The sequence below is a fragment of the Mauremys mutica genome, chromosome 4 (assembly GCF_020497125.1).
Source record: "Mauremys mutica isolate MM-2020 ecotype Southern chromosome 4, ASM2049712v1, whole genome shotgun sequence".
NCBI lineage: Eukaryota > Metazoa > Chordata > Testudines > Geoemydidae > Mauremys > Mauremys mutica.
This window is the reverse complement of record NC_059075.1, coordinates 21518255-21538633: the sequence shown is the minus strand read 5'-3', so window position 1 is coordinate 21538633 and position 20379 is coordinate 21518255. Positions and strand designations below refer to the sequence as shown.

The following is a 20379-nucleotide window of genomic DNA, read 5'->3' as shown; positions in this document are numbered from 1 at the left end:
GCCAAATAGTGCCTTAATGTTACTTCAGTCTGATTTCTCCCACGTACTGAAATCCTGGTCTCCATCAAATCTGCAAAGGCAGTTTATAAATATATCCTAGTTTGATTTCCTGTGAACTCTTTGGTCAGTCTCTGTCATCCAATAGGCGCTGAAAGCATTAATTACCTGTTGTGAGCTATTCTTTTTCCAGACAGTGTTGAGCAGCCATTGAAGTACCAAAGCCACAAATACTTCTAGTTTAGTGCAATACCGTCTGTGTTTGAACAGGCATTAATTGTTCAGCATGTGAGTCCTATGAGTACTGATAACTTTCAGTATGATACAGTAACTCCTCACTTAGTTGTCCCAGTTAATGTTGTTACGTTGCTGATCAATTAGGGAATATGCTTATTTAAAGTTGCACAATGCTCCCTTATAACATTTGGCAGCTGCCTGCTTTGTCTACTGCTTGCAAGAAGAGCAGCCCATGGGAGCTAGCTGGTGGGGGCTTGGAACCAGGGTGGACTGGCAGCCCCCATCAGCTCCCCACTCCCCTAAGTTCCCCCGTGTGGCAGCCACCCAGCAGGCTATCAATTGCCGGCAGTTCAGCTGTCCCTCCCCCCACTGCCATGTGCTGCTCCTGCCCTCTGCCTTGGAGCTGCTCCCAGGAGCCTCCTGCTTGCTGTGCAAGGGGGTAGAGGGGGACTAATGTCAGAGTGTCACCCTCCCCCCTGCTCCTGCCCCCTGCTTACTTCTTCTCCATATAGAGCAGGGTGGGGACATGACAGGACTCAGGACAGAGAGAGCTTGCTGGCCACAGCTGCTGTCTTAACTTCCTGATATACTTTAAAAGGCAGTGTACTTAGAGTGGGGTCAGTGTACTTAAAGGGGCAATGTGCATCTCTCTCTCTCTCCCCCACACACACACGGTGTGTGACTCTGTCTGCCTTGCTGTCTCCCGTCCCTCCATTCGTGCTGCCTTGTAGAGTGTGAGGCTACATTAACAATGTGTTAACCCTTGAGGGCTCAGCCAAATGCTGGTTCATCGTTTAGTAGTAAGGCATTCCCTGGGAAATATCCCACCCTCTTCCACCTTCTAACTTCACCTCAACCAAACTTCACAATCACCATTGCTGTGTACAGTATTAAATTGTTTGTTTATAACTTATTGTGTGTGTGTATCTGGTGAAAAATTTTTCCCTGGAACCTAACACCCCCCCCCCCCCTTTACATTAATTCTTATAGGGAAATTGGATTCACTTAACATAATTTTGCTTAAAGTCACATTTTTCAGGAGCATAACTACAATGTTAAGCAAGGAGTTACTGTATCAGTATTAGTTGACGTGTAAACTTCCTTAGTATTGGGAACAGCTGTGTTTCATTGATTACAATTGGTATTGTTGTCTGCTCTGCAAGACACTTTGGCAATAGCATTCTTAACAGTTGTTCTGAGCATAAAAGCATCAAAAGGCATCTGGGTCCTGGCAGGAACCTCAGCACTTAGGATCTTTTGGTTCAGACTAATTTTCTCTGTACTGGTCTCCAAGGTAAATTTTAATACTTTCTTTGGTTTGGTTTCATCAGTTTGCAAAGGAGTCACAAACTATTTTCTCAGCCACCATTTCATGGAAGCAGCCTGTGCATGTAGTGTTAAATCTCCATTATCAATGGATGATAATGCTTTAGAAAAGCCAAGTCTTTCTAGAACTTTAAACTACTTCTTTGAGTAGTGTCCATATGGGTGCTCCACTGTAGGTGTGTCTGCGTCCCTGCACCTTTGATAGGAGATTTTAGATAGCAATGTCTGTTTGGCCCATACATGCACTCTCCCTCCTTTGTTCGCTGCCTCGAGGCTAACTAGTGCTGCAAGGGCAAATCAGCCTCAGTTCCTTCTCAGCCGCCCATGGTCAGAGACAGAGCACATAGCAGTCCACTTTCTCTTTTCCTCAGAGTTTTAGAGTTCACTTTCCTAGCTCCTACTAGACTTTCCATTGATTTTTTTTCTTAGCTTTTAGAGTTTCTGTTAGGGTTTTTTTTTCCCATTTAAAAAAATAAATGTTTCCTTATTTCTGTTTTTCCCCTGTCTGGGAATTGCCCCCAGTAAGAGGCATGCCCAGCTCTCCTGTGTTTAAGCGATGCCTCTCTTGAAGGGAGCAGTACCGGTTACAGACGGACGCTACCGCTGTGTCCGGGGCCTTGGAGGGGCTCACATTCTGCACCTTCTGCCAACAATTGAAGGCTAGATCCCAAAAGAACTGGGAATTAAAGTTGAAACTCCTCTTCATGGAGGGTGCTCTTATATTGACATCTGACCCCAGTCCTGAATCCCCTCCATGGTAAAGATCGTCCCCGGACCCTTCAACTTCTGAGAGAGCCGAGGAGGAAATCTTCTGACTACCCTCGCAAAGTCTCGAAAAAGGGGGCTGCAAGCCCTCAAACTGAGCTCCTGACCAGCCAGAGGAGATTCACGGCGTGAGTGGTCACCTCTGCACTGGCAGCACCAACAGCTCTGAAACACGGGCAGAGGTCAGATGGGTCCTCTGGTGTAGAGACTGCCTATAAGCCTAAAGACCTGAAGGGCGCAGGCTCTGTAGTGGCAGTACTGCCCGTCAAAGGCAAGAGCAAAGACCATACCATCTCTGTGAAGACAGTACAATAGTGGAAAACTATGGTACTGACTACTTCCAAACAACCCCCATCAGACCAATCATCTCGCACAAGGTCTCTGCCAGTTTCCTCAGTACTGGCAAGTCAACACGGACAAGCCCTGTCAGTACCAATCACTGCGGTACCATGAGAGTTTCATTTTTCTAGTGATGTCATGGTGGCTGAGACTCCAGAGTCCCTGCTGCTTGGTACCAGGGCCCCGGTACCGAGCCCTTCTTGATCCCTGGAATCACCACCAGTGCTGGGGCATTCACTTCCAGTCTCCTTGTCTTCTCCACCGCTCTACAGTGAGGTCTCAGATAGTGACCAGAATGGTATCCTCTCATAGCCCTCACACCATGGCCCATCTCTGCATCAACCAGGGCACTCCCCATTACACTCTTGTTCCGAGCCTCAATCCTCTTGGAATGGCCGCCCATGGGTACCACCACCCTTGCCCTTTCCATCACCCCAAGAATCGATAAGACTGTCTCCTTCTGCTTCTGTATCTAGAGCCCCAGAACCTCAGGAAACTTTTGAAGAACAAGAGGTCAGACTTAGAGGTGGAAGTTACACCACCAATGAATATCTCCTCCTTCTCCCCGAACGAGGTGGTGATGCTTCCTCCACCATCCATGGTGGATGATTTTAAACTATTTCAGGATCTCACAAAAAGTGTGGCAGACACACTACAGATTCCGCTGGTGGAAGTGAAAGATATCCACTAACTTGTAGTGGGTATACTGCGCACCTCATTTTCCTCCTCAAGACTCATCCTCCAGTCAATGAGGCACTTCTAGCTCTTGCTACGGTCATTGGCCAAATGCCAGCCTCTATCGCACCAACATGTAAAAGGGCCAATAAAAAGTGCAGTGTGTCCTCCAAGGATGCAGAATTCCTTTTTTCACACTCTCCACCTAACTCCATCGTTGTGGATATTGTGAATTCCCATGGCCAACAGCATCATACTAAATCCACGCATTATGACAGAGACTGGAAAAGAGTTGATTTATTTGGTAGGAAGGCATACTCCTCAACAACTTTGCAATTCAGGATTGCAAATTATCAAGCCTTAATGGGGAAGTACGACCACATGAACTATGCTAAACTTAATACATTTATTGACCATTTGCTAGAAGTGCAATGGGAACAGTTTCAAGCAATCATACACGAGGGTCAGTTAGGAAGAACAGTGCACCAGACCACACCAGATGCTGCGAAAACAGCATCCCGCTTGGTATCGACAGTGGCGGTGATGCGATGGGCATTGTGGTTACACTTCTCAGGACTGCCGAAAGAGGTACAAACCACAGTCGATGACCTCCCTTTTGTGGGCTCCAAACTTTTTAAAGACAAGACTGATGCCTTGCTCCATACTCTTAAGGACTCTAGGCCACACTGCACTCACTAGGGATCTACACACCAAGACAGAAATGGAAATTCAGTCCTCCGTCATCCCATAGATCCCAACCACCCCAATACCTGCCATCACAGCGTTATTATGAGCCATAGAAAAAGAAGCCTAGGATTCAAAGGCATAAACCATCGCCACTCAGTCCTTACAATCTCAGCCCTAGACCTCAAAACACCAGTTTGAATGCCTTGGTTGAGGCCCCAAGAGACCATTCCCCACAACATCAGCTGCAACCTACAAACTTTTCACATCTCTTTGGATGTCACCTCGATCTTTTCCTCCAACACTGGGAATACTTAACTTCCAACAGATGGGTCTTGGAGATCATTTCCAAGGTTACTCTATCCACGTCACCAGACTGTAAAGAGGGGAAATAGATCATCTACTATGCTTAGGAGCCATGGAACCCATTCCTGTACACTTCAGAGGCAAAGGATTTTATTTCCAGTATTTCCTGATTCCCAAGAGAAAAGGAGGTTGGAGAGCCATACTAGATCAAGAACACTAAACTAGTTACCTGAAGGCTCAAAAATTCAAGATGGTCACACTAGCAGCAATTATTCCATCTCTAGAGCAGGGAGATTGGTTCTTGACCTCCAGGGTGCCTACTTCTATATATCGATCCAGCCACCCACAGATGATTCCTCAGGTTTACCCTTGGTCAGGACCATTACCAGTACAGAGTACTTCCCTTCGGCCTCTCATCCGCACCCAGAGTATTCTCCAAGGTCCTTTCTCTAGTAGCAGCTCATCTATGCACCGTGGGGATCATGATTTACCCTTACTTGGACAACTGTCTCCTCAGAGACTGCTCCTTCAACACCCTATGGGCCACCTATAGGACCATGGATATGTTCATACAATTGAGTTTGCAAATTAATCCCAAAGATTGATCTTGACTTCAGTACAGCGGGTGGCGTTTATAGGGACCAATCTCAATGCACTACAAGCAAGAGCATTCCTCCCACAACACAGATTTCACACCCTGGCCATTCTCATAGAGACAGTTCAAGCCAGCCCACAAATGCCAGCCAGACATTGCCTCCAGCTTCTCGGGCACATGGTGACACGCACGTTCATATAATCTCACACAAGACTATACGTGAGGTGTCTACAGGCATGGCTGAGGTCTGCCTACACACCAAACAGAGACAGACTAGACCAGGGGTAGGCAACCTATGGTACGCGTGCCAAAGGCGGCACATGAGCTGATTTTCAGTGGCACTCACACTGCCCGGGTCCTGGCCACTGATCCGGGGGGCTCTGCATTTTAATTTAATTTTAAATGAAGCTTCTTAAACATTTTAAAAACCTTATTTACTTTACATACAACAATAGTTTAGTTATATATTATAGACTTATCAAAAGAGACCTTCTAAAAACGTTAAAATGTATTACTGACACACAAAACCTTAAATTACAGTGAATAAATGAAGACTCAGAACACCACTTCTGAAAGGTTGCTGACCCCTGGACTAGACAAACCACTGTCGATGCCCTGCAGGGTCAAATACTCACTGGAATGATGGAAAGACTCAACAAATGTCTTTGCAGGGATCTTATTCGCACAGCCCTCCCCCCCCACCCCTACCCCCTCCAAACATTGCTTTTGACAATGGACACATCCCTAATAGATTGGGGAGCCTATTTGAACAACCACAAGGTTCAGGGCAAATGATCCCCTATTGAATTGACTCTCCCTATCAACCTTTTAGAACTAAGAGCAGTCAGAAATGCTTGTGCACACTTTCTTCCCCTAATAAAGGACACTTGCATGAAAATCATGACAGACAACATAGTGTGCATGTTTTATATAAATCGACAAGTGGGCACTAGATCATCCTCCACGTGCACGGAAGCACTAAAGCTATAGAATTGGTGCGTTCATCACAATGTTTTCATATCAGCCACTTACCTGTCAGAGTACAGACTATAACCTCAGATAGCCTCAGCTGCAAGTTCTCACATGACCACGAGTGGGAAATAAACCCAACAGTACTCCACTGCATATTTTATCACGGGGGAATGCAAACAATAGACTTGATTGCCACTTACCTGAACAGGAAATGCCCACTATATTGCTCCAAGGCCAGTCTTGGGAAACACTCATTAGGGAGACGCTCTTCTTTTCCCATGGGAGAGACCTTCTATACACCTTTCCTCCATTTCCTCTGATGCTGAAAATCTTGTTTAAAAAATGAAGAGAGAAAAAGCAAAAGTTATACACTTCCACCTGGCTGAGACAGACATGGTACCAATACCTGGCACAGCTAACACTGTGTTCACCAATCCCTCTTCAGCCCACTCCTCACCTCCTTTCACAGAACGATGGACAAATCCTCCATCCCAACCTACAGATCCTGCGGCTCAAATCTCAGCTCCTTCATGGTTCTGACACACAGAATTGCTGCTCTGAAAAGGTGAAAGAAGTGTTTACACAGTAGAAAGTCAGCTATCTGCCACACTTACTTACAAAAATGGAAAAAAATTCCAGGTTTGATGTAATTCCAAACAAATCATCCTAGTGTCTTCCTCCCTCCCCTTTGTGTTGGACTACATAGCCCCCTCCTCTAGAGGCCTACTGTCTCTAAGCTACCTCAAGGCACATCTGGCAGCCATAACGGCCTGCCACCAACAAATAGATGGATACTTGATTTTTGCCCATCCAGTGACCGATTTCTCAATGGCATAGGAAACCTATTCCCATACACCAGGCACCCCACATGGGACCTAAATCGAATTCTAAAGAGCCTAACTAGACAACCCTTTGAACCTGTGGTCACTTGTTCTCTTACGCATCTATCAGTGAAGACAGCGTTCCTAGTAGCCATCACCTCAGCACAGAGAATAGGGGAAATAGCGGCATTAATGTCACACCACCACTTCACAATTTTCTTTTAAGATAACTAGAGCCCTGGAAGTCTGTGGATATCTGCTTTATATCCACAGATATCTTCATCCGTGGATGAAGGGATGGTTGGATGGGGCAGGGGTCCTGGGGGGGCCATCAGGAATGAGAGGGGGATTGGATGGGGTGGTGGGGGACAGTCAGGGGAAGGGGTTCTGGGGGCGGTCAGGGGACAGGGAGCGGGTGTGGGGGTTGATGGGGTAAGGGTCCCAGGGGGCTGTTGGGGAACAGGGTTGGTTGGATGGGGCAAGGGTCCTGGGGGGGCATCAGGAGGCAAGAAGTGGGGGGGTTACATATTGAGGGGATCCCAGGCCATGCTCCCCTCCCCTAACCAGCTCTCCATACAATTTCCGAAACCCGATGCGGCCCTCAGGCCAAAAAGTTTGCCTGCCCCTGGTCTAAGTTCTGAAGGATGCCAGGACTGGTCCAGAAATAATGTGTAAGATTTTTATAAATTGATAAAATATCTATAACAAATGAGTATCTAACTACAGAAACTGAAAGATCATCAACTTCAGTATTCAGAAAAGGCATGTATGGCTTAATGCAGGCGTAGAGCTGGGTGTGATGATAATTTGGAGAAGTTAGTGATTGAAATAGAAAGTCATATATAGAAAATTCGTATCTGCTTGAAAATTTATGAGTACGATCTGCATGCTGATGAATGACATAATTAGAGAAAATATAATTCTCCACTGCTGCATTAAATTCAGGTTTTGTTTGTCAGCATTCCCAGTGTGAAAATCCTCTGCCTGCCTGCAGGGGAAGAGGAAAAAGATCCTAGAGCCTCCTTTTCAATAGATTACAGACCTATTTCTGTGTATTTGGAATTATCCTGAACAATTTTGAGGGATAAAATATAACCCACTCTGGCAATAAACAAAACTCTCTTTGTAAAACCTAGATGCATTGTGGTCAAGGGTAGTATATTAAATATGGCTCAGTGGAGAAAAAGTAGTTCCTAAAAAAGCAACAGTCCTATCATTTTCTCCCATATTGGCACCATCGTTCCCAGGAAAAACCTCGCCTATACTTTTTCTGCATTTTTCCTATAGTGGCACTTCCTGGTTCACATGAAAATTATTTTTCTTTGTATTGTGTCTGGTGGCGCCAGTCAGAGATCAGGGCCCCATTGTGTGAGGCACTGTACAACATACACCTCAACCCTGATATAACGCGACCCGATATAACACGAATTTAGATATAACGTGGTAAAGCAGTGCTCCGGGGGGGTGGGGCTGCACACTCCGGCGGATCAAAGCAAGTTCAATATAACACGGTTTCACCTATAACGCGGTAAGATTTTTTTGGCTCCCGAGGACAGCGTTATATCGAGGTAGAGGTGTATAACAAAAAGATGGCCGCTGCCCCAGTGAGCTTGCAGTTTCACTCTAGTTCCACGAATACAAGTCAAGAGTCAATTTATGGGTATGTTTTACATTTATGTGTGATTCTGAATCTGTGAACTCCTGCTCTAAGTTTGGTGATATGCTCTTATACAATTGGGTTAGGTCATCTCATGGTGTGCTCCCTTTTACATATACGGCTCAAGGCTGTTCTCTGTTTTATTCCCCTCTGTGGTCTTTTGTGGTGAAATAAAGTTTTTTGTCTTCGTAGTTTGTGATTAGCTTCACTACGCACAGTGACATTAATCTATTTGATGGGAGCACAAATCCACACATTTGATTTAGTACAGAGCTTTGCTTCACATAGTCATCATTTCAAGATTCATACATACATATTTTGAAGCATTAGTGTAAAAAAAAAATTAAAAAAATAATGGTTATTCTTGAAACTTACCACATAACTTAGTATTTCTTAGATATAGCAAGATAAAACACACCTCTAGAATATAATAATTCTACCAGCAGCCTGTCAAATTTTAAGCCTTCATTTAATTATTATTTCCAGTATGTACTGAAACCAGGTGGTTAAAATAGACATCCAAAAGGGGAAGTGAATGAAGTGTGGGACATCAGGGTTATCCCCACAAAGAACATTGAATGCTTGATTATCTGCCCAGAAGGCAGACGCAAAATAAACTGAACTTGTCTTTTGTATTAAAATGCAAAAAAAAAAAAAAATGTAGAAGTGAAACATTTTGAAATTTGCTGGAGCTGTTTAATAAACTCTGATAGATTATATGAAACCATCAAGTCAGATCTGGAATTTAACTGTAGCTGGTAGCCAAAGCAGTTTCTTGTTTCAAATACTTTCACTATCATTTGAACTCTATAATTGAATACATGGTTCTGGCTAAAATTCCTGCTGTTCTAAATTAGCTGTGACAGTATAAAGCGTTCCATATTTTTTGTATTAGATTTGAAGCAATCTGGTGGGTGTGCTCTTCCTTCCTTGCTTAATTTTTTTATTAAAATAGAGTAGTGAGAAATGAAATGAGTGTGCCTGCTTCAGAGATGAGAAGATTTTCTGCACTTCTCTTGAACAAAGACCTCATGGCTTTTTAAAAATATGAATAACTGTAAACGTAAAGCTGACCCAGGGAGCACCTTCAGGATGCATGGCCTGTTTAAATTTAGGAGCAAAGGGTGCTTGAGTGACCAGAAACATGAGTTCTACTGACTTCTGTCTCTTAAATCACTTAGATGCTTTTGAAAAATCCCATCCAAATTAAACTCAACAATGAGTAAAACCTTTATTATAAGACCTTATATTGAAACAAGCTTCTGTAATCAAAGGCCAAAATATTAATTTTCTAACTTGTTCTTAAATCTTATTTTTACTGGAGATCCTGACAGTACTCTAATAATAGCAGCACATACAGACGACTTTCGTATTTCAAAGTGCTGTTCAGACGTTCATTGTCACAACACCCTTATGAAGTAGTTATCTCTGTTTCACACTTCGTGGAAACTGAGAAGTTAAGTGTCATAACCAAAGCCACCCAGGAGATCAGTGGGGCAGAACCAGTAGTAAAACTGTTCCTGTTTTAGTCCCTCCTTATTCCTTTAGATTATGCTACCACTAAGGTTCATTTAAGAGATGTGAGTTTATTTTAAATGGTTTTTCTCACAGACACAATTCTTGTATAACCTTCATTATTTCCAGCTTTTCCTGGTGGTTTTCTTTTCTTTTCTTTTAACTAAATTTTACTGTTTTATAAAGCGAGTGATAGACAATCAAGCAGAGAAATTGAAAGAACTGGACAAAGAGATCCGCCCATTCCGACAGAATTGGGAGGAGGCAGACATCATGAAGAGCAGTGTGGAGTCCCTCCAGAATAGAGTGAGTGAGCTGGAAAGCGTTGATAAAACTGCAGGACAAGGAGCTCGAAATACAGGTGAGTGTAAACACAATGGAGTAAAGTACCACCCAGCAGCTACTGTAAAAAAGACAAATGAGCTATTCTGAATGTAACTCCCATTGTGATTTTCCTTTGAAAACATCAGTAACACTGATCCTTCAGTTTCTTGAAAAGGAAATTAGGTGTGTAATCTTTTTGTTAAAGGCATGACATTCCCCTTCCCGGTTGTACCTTAGACTTCATTCCTATCTTACTTTGTTCTCTTGAACATAGTGTTGATTACACTGAAAGTTAATTGCAAATATTTTCTCAGCCGGTCTTAGAAAGCTAATAGATTCCAGTAGCTTCTTTATAAAATATTTTCAGTGTATTGGCAAGTATTTTCGGAGTAATATTGTCCCAGTGAACAGATCAGTTATTTTTATTTTTATTCACTTGAAAATATGCTTCCAGATATCGATTTACGGTCTTTTATGTCTGGTACAGAGGAATGTTTGATGTGAAGAACACAATGAGAGCTATTTGAATAGTAAGGTCATTGCCTCACACATTGAACAAGGTGATGAAAACCACAAGTTAGCAGTACAGTGTAGACCATTCTTAAGGGTTCAGGCAATATTGTTTGGTTCAAAAACAAATTACTATGTAAAGATAATTTTAGCAAAAAACTGCCTCATGTAAGTACCTCTACTAATCCACACTGCCTATTTTTGTTATTGTTGCCAGACTGTAAAATACAGAGGAATAAAGTGATGACTATTATCTTCCATGAGAGGGGAAGAAAGGACCCATTAAAAAATGAACAAACAACAAAACTTGGGGAGATGGGAGTACTTAGTACCATGTAGTGCAGAAAACTGTTTATCCGTAATAGGACATAGCTTGAATTTTCAGCTTTTACTCATAATACATTTGCTGCTGATCCCCAATGAAGGATCAGACAAAGATGAAGATTCTGAAACAACCCACGGTTCTTCTTCATTTAAATGGGATGACATGAGTTCTGCCATCATTTTCAAAGGTTTCCACAATGATAAATCTATAGTTAATATTATTAGACCCTTGGCAAACAGCTGATTAGAGAGAAATGTCAAATTTTGTTCTTTAAGTATGACTGTATCGCATGGTGATTTGAACAATATTTATGCTGGATGTTTTGAGTGCTTGACATTTCTACCAAGTGTAGTGCAGTTCCCAACTTCCTGTATAGTACAGTAAAATATCAGCTTTATAAAAGAGCCAATTAATATCACTGCTTGCTGGCAGTGGAAATTAATGTATGTGGCTAAATGTGAGTTGGTTCTTAACTTTATACTATTTTACTCTATACTATTATAGTATTGTGAGATTTATTTATTTATTTATTTATTTTGTACTATTGATTATTAATTCTATATATTTTTTAAAAAGTTAAATTATTCTTTTTTTCTCACAACCCCCCTCTCCATTTTCTACTAGCCGTACTAGAGACACAGCTAAGTAGACACGATCAAATGCTGAGTGTTCATGATATTCGGTTGGCTGACATGGACCTCCGATTCCAGGTGTTAGAAACTGCCAGTTACAATGGAGTATTAATTTGGAAAATTCGAGATTATAAACGTCGGAAACAAGAGGCCGTCATGGGGAAGACTCTGTCCTTGTACAGCCAGCCTTTTTATACTGGATACTTTGGCTATAAGATGTGTGCCAGAGTTTACCTTAATGGAGATGGCATGGGAAAAGGGACGCACTTGTCATTGTTTTTCGTCATAATGCGTGGAGAATATGATGCCTTACTTCCTTGGCCATTTAAACAGAAAGTGACTCTGATGCTAATGGATCAGGGAGCTTCTCGACGTCACTTAGGAGATGCTTTCAAGCCAGACCCAAACAGCAGTAGTTTCAAGAAGCCTACTGGAGAAATGAACATTGCATCTGGCTGCCCAGTCTTTGTGGCTCAAACAGTTCTAGAAAATGGAACGTATATTAAAGATGATACTATTTTTATTAAAGTCATAGTGGATACTTCGGATCTACCAGACCCCTGACATATAAATGGGGAGGCAGTTAAACAGAAGACAACTCCATTTGGGGTTTTCTATCAGTTTGTCTTCAATCAGAGGTCCTAAAGCACAAAGGACCACCTTGTGGAACAGAAGGAAGAGTTTGAAGGCATAACTTCATAGGGTCCAATGGCGAAAGTAGCAACACATTAAGAAATCATACCATGGTATATTTTCTAATAGAACTAGTAACACTTAAACTCTGAAGAATTATTTATCCCTCATGAGGATAATGATTACAGTCAGAGAGGCTTTTTTATTTAACTTATTAATCTAGTCAATTGGAGGTGAAAAGACATGTAAAGTATGTGCTGAATAAATTACCTGACTTTTCTTCATTTAGACTAGAATACAAAAAAGTTCATATGTGGGTTAGCTGGAAACTGTCAGCATGTTAAGTAAAAGAAGAAATGATGAAGTAATGTTGCAACTATGATATAATTATTTTGAAAAACTAAGTGCAATCGTGTCTGAAATACAGTATATTGTCTTTTTAAGGCCTCATCTGGTCTCTGTTTTAATAATTACTTTGTCAGAAGACCTTGAAAAATATCCAGGTCTTCTTGAAAGTATCTAAATCAAAATCATATTTTTATTTAAAGTTCTATTAATAATTGTTACAGAAAACATTTTATTTTAAAGCTGTTGATAGACTGATATTTCTTGGAAGAAAAATAGAAGATATCAAACACTGGTTATCACTTGTGATAAAAAAAGAAATTATTCAACTATTGATGTTATTTCTCTTTAGAAATGTAAACCTACAATATATGTCGTAGTTAATGACACTATTTCAAAATTAAGGAAAAATCACTCATGGATGCTGTGCATCATTATCAGATTTATAATTGTTTTCACCCTAAAATAGGGCATTTGTTGAACTTTGGAGTTCTAAACGGAATCCTGTACGCTTTTAAAGTTCTGCCTCATGCTTTCCAATCAAGCTATATATATTGCTGACAGCATAGATGTGCAACACCTAATATTTTCAGTGTGGGGGAAGAGGATTAGTGCTGAAAAACAGCCAGTCATGATCCTCTAAATTCATTCTATACTAGCGATCATTGCATCTTATTAAGGCTATATGATCAGAAAGCAATGGAAAGATGATGGTGGCTTGCATGCATACATGTGCCTTAAATGTGACGTGCTGCTTATAAACCATAGCTTGGTATTTAGATTAATTATAATACCCAAAATGGTAGTTTTAACTGGACTTCAGGCAAAATGTGTAGCCTTGTCTTCAGAGCCCTTAGATAATTTGCAACATGCAGGATAGAAGCCAAAGTCCAGGTTTGGCTGTGAGAGCATCTGTGGAATCCATCATGTTCAGGTGCCGAATTTGTATGCACACTGCTCCTATGGAGCTTGGACTTTGACAGTGCCCCTAGGCTAACATGAAGGAAGATGTCATGCTTCCTCCCAATCCGGTGTATGGAAGGTGGCAGCACTTTAAATTGACTAATCTGAGAATTTTGAGTGGATATTAATGTATACGCTCATTGGTGTCTGTTCATGGCAGACTGACAAGCATCCTAACTGGGAAATGCACGGGTTTTTGTTATAGCTGCCTGAACTTCAGCAGCAAGCATTTCCTAGCCCTGAAACATGCTGATTGCAACCCACTGTGTTTGTCTACTTCTGCTTGTTAGTCTGGAAGTAGAAAGTCCAATGGCATAACTTAACTATATACCAGCCATCTGGGTGCTGCTTCAAAATCTGAGTGCTGCTTAGAACTAAAGAGAGAAGCTAATTAGTACACCTTTGTGCACATGAGAGGGAATTGTGCTGGTCGTCTTGACTGTCAGGCTTGTACCCATTCAGTTTTCCACTTTTGGGGGCGTAGCCACAATATTTACCTTGGGCTCAGTTGAATTCATGCCTTTGTAGTTCAGCTTGTCTCTGTTGCCATTGTCTTTTATGGCTGTGCCTTCACAAACTGTGCCTGCAAGAAGTACTTTCCTGTTACAAATATACAGTGCATGCTAAGTGGTCTTCATGGGTTTTCGAGGCACCTGCTAGAATACTGCCTGCTTCTTGGCATCCAAAACATTCCATAGCAATCAGTCTTCCTGTTCTTGCCTTCCACTGTCTAGGTACTATATTCCTTTTATGGTACATAGGTGACAACAGGTGCAAGCTATTGTGCTAATGTTTCACTTCTGGCACAGAAGGAGGACTTCCTGCAAAGGTCTATATGGCACTTGCAGTTTTATGCAGGCAGCCTAAGTAAACCCATCACTTATGCTTTAGAGCAAAGGTTCACTCAACTTGCATACCATTCTAATAGTCATGAATGTAGGCAGCTGAGCTTTTGTGTATGTGCATCACAGAATTTTACTGAAAACAGGATTCCCAAGTGGAAATGTCCAAAGGGCTCTGCTCCCATTGCTAATATATGTATTGTGAAATTTAAATGAAAATGTATGGTCACATAAGAACAGTTTCTATCCTGTTTGAATCTGGGACTGATTTAGGTGAGAGTTGTATAATAATCAATTTAATTGTGTTTTGCAATTTTGTAGATGCAGGCTACAAGTCTTGCAGCAGAATTATGCTCCTGAACTCAAGCTCTTAAATAAAAAATGAAACAGGAACAAGTGTAAATGTATAATGTAATCTTCTTGAGTCTGCATACAGCTTAATAATAGTTCTAGGATGTCTGAATCACCAATTCATCTCAGTGTGATGTTAACTCTGAAACCTCTTGATGAAAATTTAAATGTCAACAATAATTGTTTGCTGGTTATTTTACCAGAAACACCAGCTAATATATTTAATCCATAGTTCTCCAAACTTCATTCCATGCTTACTCAGATGCCAGAAGTCCCAGCTGCCAAAACCTCCAGCTTCATTCTAACAGCTTCTGTCATGCAGTAATATATTGCCAATACAAAAATCTTTTGGCATATACATTGATTTTAATATCAAGAGAATCAACATGGAAGCTGTATTTTCATTTTTAAAAATGTGAAGCTGCCACAGAATTTCCAGTTTGCTCCCCTTAATTCTGCAGAATCCAACAATCTTATGCAAAATGTAACTATATCCTGCTGTGGAGTACATCAATTATAATATCCCCATATCTGCAGAAATTGCCAGATATCCCTGGACTGTGAGATTTTTGCTGTATATGTAAGTGGATTCCCTCAGCTTCCCAGCAATGAAAGTATGTATCAGAGAAATAAGGTCATGAAATGTCATCCAAATTTAGGGTAAAGATTCCTTGTGCTTTACTGCCTTTTGGGTCCAGTAAGATTATTAAACATTTATTTTCCCCCTGAACATTCAGGTTTTTTTCCTCCACATATTTCAGAAGTTTTCTGGGGACTATCTATAAAAATGACTCACAGGGCTATATTCTGCCCTCAGATTGCACCCTTGAAGCCCCATGAACCTCAGTAGAGTTGCATGAATGCAATGGAGGGCCCATGGTATTTGAGTTACAGTGCTAATCATGACCATAAACAGAATTTCTTCATAATGGAATCTTGTCATTGCTGTTTAGTATTCATTAGCAGTGCACAGCCAGATGCTTTTGCTGATTGTTCCACAGTAGTGACCTTCTAACTGTATGTATATGCATCTCCCACTTCCGCTGGAACATCTCACAAAAAGAATGAAATCTACCAGAAGTTTTGTTTGTATGCTATGCATACAGTACGTATGCATTTGTTATTTACAAAAAAAAAGTCTCAAATTCCAAACAGGATGAAACTATTTCAGCGTTTAAAGACCAATCTGTGATCCTTATACATGACCGCATTTGCATTACTTCTCTGTTGATCTTAAAGGGATCTTGTTTAGCTATTGTCTACATGTACGCCTTCACAACTTAAGTCAACTGCTGACTTTTTATATGCAATGTTGATTTCAGCCTTTTACTGTAAATTTGTTCTTCTCAAAGAGAATGTGCAATAGGAAAACAGAAAAGGGTAGCTCAACTTCAGTGATAATGAAATGTAATGGGTAACATGCTAGTTATCTTAAAAAAATAAAGATAAAATGCAGTTTAATTCCTCTTCCAAATTGGTTTTCCTATTTGGAAAAGGAAAGTTGAAGATATGAAATGTGCCTGATGAATCTCTCAAATGCAAGGTAATGGAGAACTGTGTTAGTTGTAGTTTTAAAGTACTGAACCCATGAATGTTAGGGTACGATTGTACTGCTCAAGTTGCTACCAACTTGCCCTGATTATGGCATGTTGCGACTGAGTTTAAAACCCACCTATTTGTTAACTGTAGTCCATCATGCTGAACAGGCATTTCACCAACAATGCAGTTTCTAATAACATTGGTGCTCTGTGGTGCAAGACAGAAAAGCCTGTAGGCAATGGTAGAGAAGTATTCTGCACCTCCTGACTATATCAAATGTTACTGCAGTCTTGATGCCTTGATGTTTAACTATGCAAATATATTAATAGGTGGAGGGAGAAAAATAATCTTAGCGAATGAATTTTAGTTACAAACCTAGTACCTTAGTTTTCACTGTTACAATGTTATATATATATTCCAGGTTTGTCATCAGGCAAAGAATTGTTTGACCATATAGAAGTTGTCAAAATAACCCCAGCCCCCAAATCAGTCTTCGTTGACTGATGGGAATATTTTTTGCTGCTGTTAAGGGAGACTCATGGGTAGCCGCAAGCCCTGGATTCCCACATTCCAGGTATGAAGACTCAGCACACTGCACACAAAATCTGCTTTGTCTCGTGGGAAGTGGGTAGCTTGCTGGATCCTTCTGAAAACTTTATATGGATGCTCCATGGAGTGGTGTCTAGTTCACACATCCTTCCTTTCACTCAGCTAATCAGGAGATTCAGGGTTTAAAAAAAAAAAAAAGTTGGTGCTGGGCAGCTCAGAATGAAGAGGTGGGGCGAAAGATTATTGGGGGTTTTTTTATTCGGAAAGGTAAGAAAATGGAAAAACAGCTAGTCCTCTGCCCACCTCTTCCTGGGATTCCTGTTGTTTACTTCAATCAATACCTCTCAACTTCTGTTGACCTAGAAATCACGGTAACTTCAAAAAAAAAAAAAAGTCTACCCTGGACTTTGGTCTATTTGATAGTGATTGTTAGTGCTTACTGTATAATACATAGTGCTTTTCATTTACAAAGCATTTTACAAACAAGAACTAATCCTCACAAGAAGCATTCACAATTTATAGACAGGAAAACTGAGGTAGAGAGGTTAAATGACTTTGCCCAGAGCCACAAAAGGAGCCTGTGTTGGAGCCAAGGTTAGATTAGAGGTTCCTGTCTCCTAGTACTATGTTCAGACCAGTGGACCTCACCTTTTCATGTGCTTATCCCTTAAAGGAACTGAAACAAATGAAGTGACATATTTTAAAGACCCACAGTCAAGACTGTAAGGGCTAGAATTAAACATCCGAGCTGTCATGATTTGGGGGCATGCATGTGACAGCCCACATGTCACCAACACAGTCCTTTTCAGTTGTTCTTTTTATGGTGCCCTCATTTTTGGGGGGATAGATTTTAAGGGCTCAAGTAGGCAGGGAGACCGAAAACAGTTTGAGGATTTATTTTGGTTCTGTCAACCTTTACTGTGACCCTTTCTTAATCAGTTTAGCTGAGCAACAACATTGAGGGTTTAACTGTACTTCCTGCCTTTTAATCTGAGTCTTCAAGACAGTGCCAAATGGGGGAAGGTCAAGAAGAAATTTTAGGTGCAAATTCAGAGGCATCCCTTAAATTCTGGAAGAGTTGAGAGAGACAGCACACAAGGGATCTGTTTAATCCTATTTCTCTTCTAATTTATTGGCAAGACTGTAGCTTTTGTCTTCCATTTCATGATCTTAGTGTCTATATTAGGCCACATTTTTCTCCAAGTTAGGATTAGTTCCTTAGGGTTTAAATAACATCTAAATGTCACAGAGATACGCCTGATCCAGTATCCCAGGATTTATGTAAATTCAGATCTGGATCCCAACTCTGTGGTTTTGGTTCATCAACCCACTTAAGCAAGGGTTTGTTGTTCGTGGTGTTTTTTTTACCTTTTGGTCCTTTGGAACTAAACTGTTAATTTGGTTGCCAGTTCCACCAGGACTTTTTAACTTCTTAGCAATGCCAGTGTCCACTCGCACCATTGCTAGCAGTGGGATGCGTAGTGAGAGAATTTGACTCTGTCTAAGGGTTACTGAGATAAACCAGCATTGCCATACGTAAAGGTCATTCTCCTGCATAGAGTGTTCTGAGCTTTAAATTCAGTTGTAGCTCATTTTTGAAAGGACACATTTTCCAACTATGACCTGTCTCACTGGCAGTGAGTTGTATAATCTGCACTTGTGGAATGGAAAAGTTCAGGCTTCCATCATTGCTGATGCACCATACGATCCACACATTTATTTTCCTTGTAGCTGTTGTGTTAGGGGTTATATAACTTTTCAGTTTTATAGGGGAATAAAGTGGGAAAATTCAGGATTTCTTATGAGATATAAAACTCCAATAATTTAGTGGTGACTAGGGGATGTTAATATCCCATTCAGAAACAATGGGCTGTAAGTAGGTCCATTCTTCTCAGACAAGTAGGATAACCTTTAAAACACATGAAACAACATACACATTGGAAAAGCTAAAAGCTGACATTTCCAAGAAATTCTCTTAAGAAATATCTGTGGAAAATACGTGCGTAATCAAGAATAGTGTACAAATTAATGTTTATAAAACTTGTGTAACTTACATTTTATCTCATACTCTTCAGTGAATGGTACACCTGTTATGTTCAGTTTTACGATCCAAAAACAAAGACCAAAGAAGGCCAACCTCATTTGATTGTGTATATTCTGCCTGTCTTAATTATCAATAGCTGTAAGGATACAGTGCAAGTGATCTGGTAACCAGTGGTATTCGTCCTTTTTATTTTTTAAGGGGGGGGGGCGGGGACAGACTTTAAAAATGTATAATTTATTGCTCAGCAATAACCATGTTGTTGTTAATAATAATAATGAAGCAACATGTCTTAATTTTCCAATAGCATTATTATATGTTGTACTTCAGTTTGTTGTATACTGTGTTTTTTGGTATTTATTTGTGTTTGGAGGTCTTGCTATGTCTTTTGTGTTTTAATGCTAATACAAGGACAGTGTGTATAAGAGTGTAGAATGCAAAATATGAGATGCTAAACTGTCTGTTATTAAAGGAAAAATAAATCTAAGTAGGAAATCATATTTTTAAAAACGAGATGGTGTATTGGAATTTGAATGGCTGGAGCTTGCTTACAGAGTAAAAATGTAACCTTTCACCTCCTTTGTATTCATTTATATGATGACTAGTTAAGGCTCCATGCATACATGTAGCTGATAGACCTGTATCACATTATTGTTACAACATTTACCACCTTCTCCCACAAGATTCTTTGCTTTGGATTTTTATAAAATCTCAACTTCTACCTGATGAGTCACACAAGTAAAATAAAGTAGGAAATTAGTGTTCAGTCTGACATCAAAACAAGAGCATAGTCACCAAGCTGATAGAGTAGAATCAATTAAGATGGGTTTTCATGCATTCATATGAAACTGCATCCCCAGGAGGATACTGAAGGGAGACAGTGTGGCTTGAATTTCCAAAAAATGTAAATTATTTTTTCCTCCAACAAAGTTACTGCATTTTTGAGTTCTAAAGTTGAAACCAAAAGAAAAGCAGAGAGATACCCTACAGGCATGTTGGAAATATTGTAACAAATTTAGATAGTCCACACAAAGTTACATGCTCTCTCAAAATCAAGTAAATTATGTTGTTGCTCATTCACATTTGAGTTTCAATTGAATGATAATGGGAATTATTGTGATTACCAACAGTGAGGGGATGTCCTTTTTGTCAACCATGCAAACTTCTCAAACTGCAATTAGCTCTATCTCCTGACCTCCAGTTTTCTCCATTCCCCTCGTTCTCTGTCTTCCTTGTTTCCTTTTCACTTTCTTCGGCCTATTGTATAGTCCCCACCTTGCCTCTGCTTGTAGAGATATGGGTAGAACCGTACCCTACATCAGTGGTTTTCAAACTCTGGGTTGCGACCCATTACTAAGTTGTGGAATGTAAGGCACTGGGTCACAGTGGCTGACCGGGCCGTTAAAAGTCCCGTCAGCTGTGCTACCCGGCTAAGG

General features: G+C 40.7%; 1 protein-coding gene across 3 annotated transcripts in view; it reads left to right on the top strand.

Moving 5' to 3' along the window:
- Nucleotides 1-19514, top strand: part of TRAF3 (TNF receptor associated factor 3) — a 95718-nt gene extending 76204 nt beyond the window's left edge. For all 3 annotated transcript variants that reach the window (XM_045016700.1, XM_045016698.1, XM_045016699.1), the window contains 2 exons: nt 10076-10250; nt 11673-19514. In XM_045016700.1, the coding sequence (XP_044872635.1) occupies nt 10076-10250; nt 11673-12244 (747 nt within the window). In that variant the 3' untranslated portion in view covers nt 12245-19514. The remainder of the gene's footprint in view (nt 1-10075; nt 10251-11672) is intronic.
- Nucleotides 19515-20379: the final 865 nt, after the last annotated feature.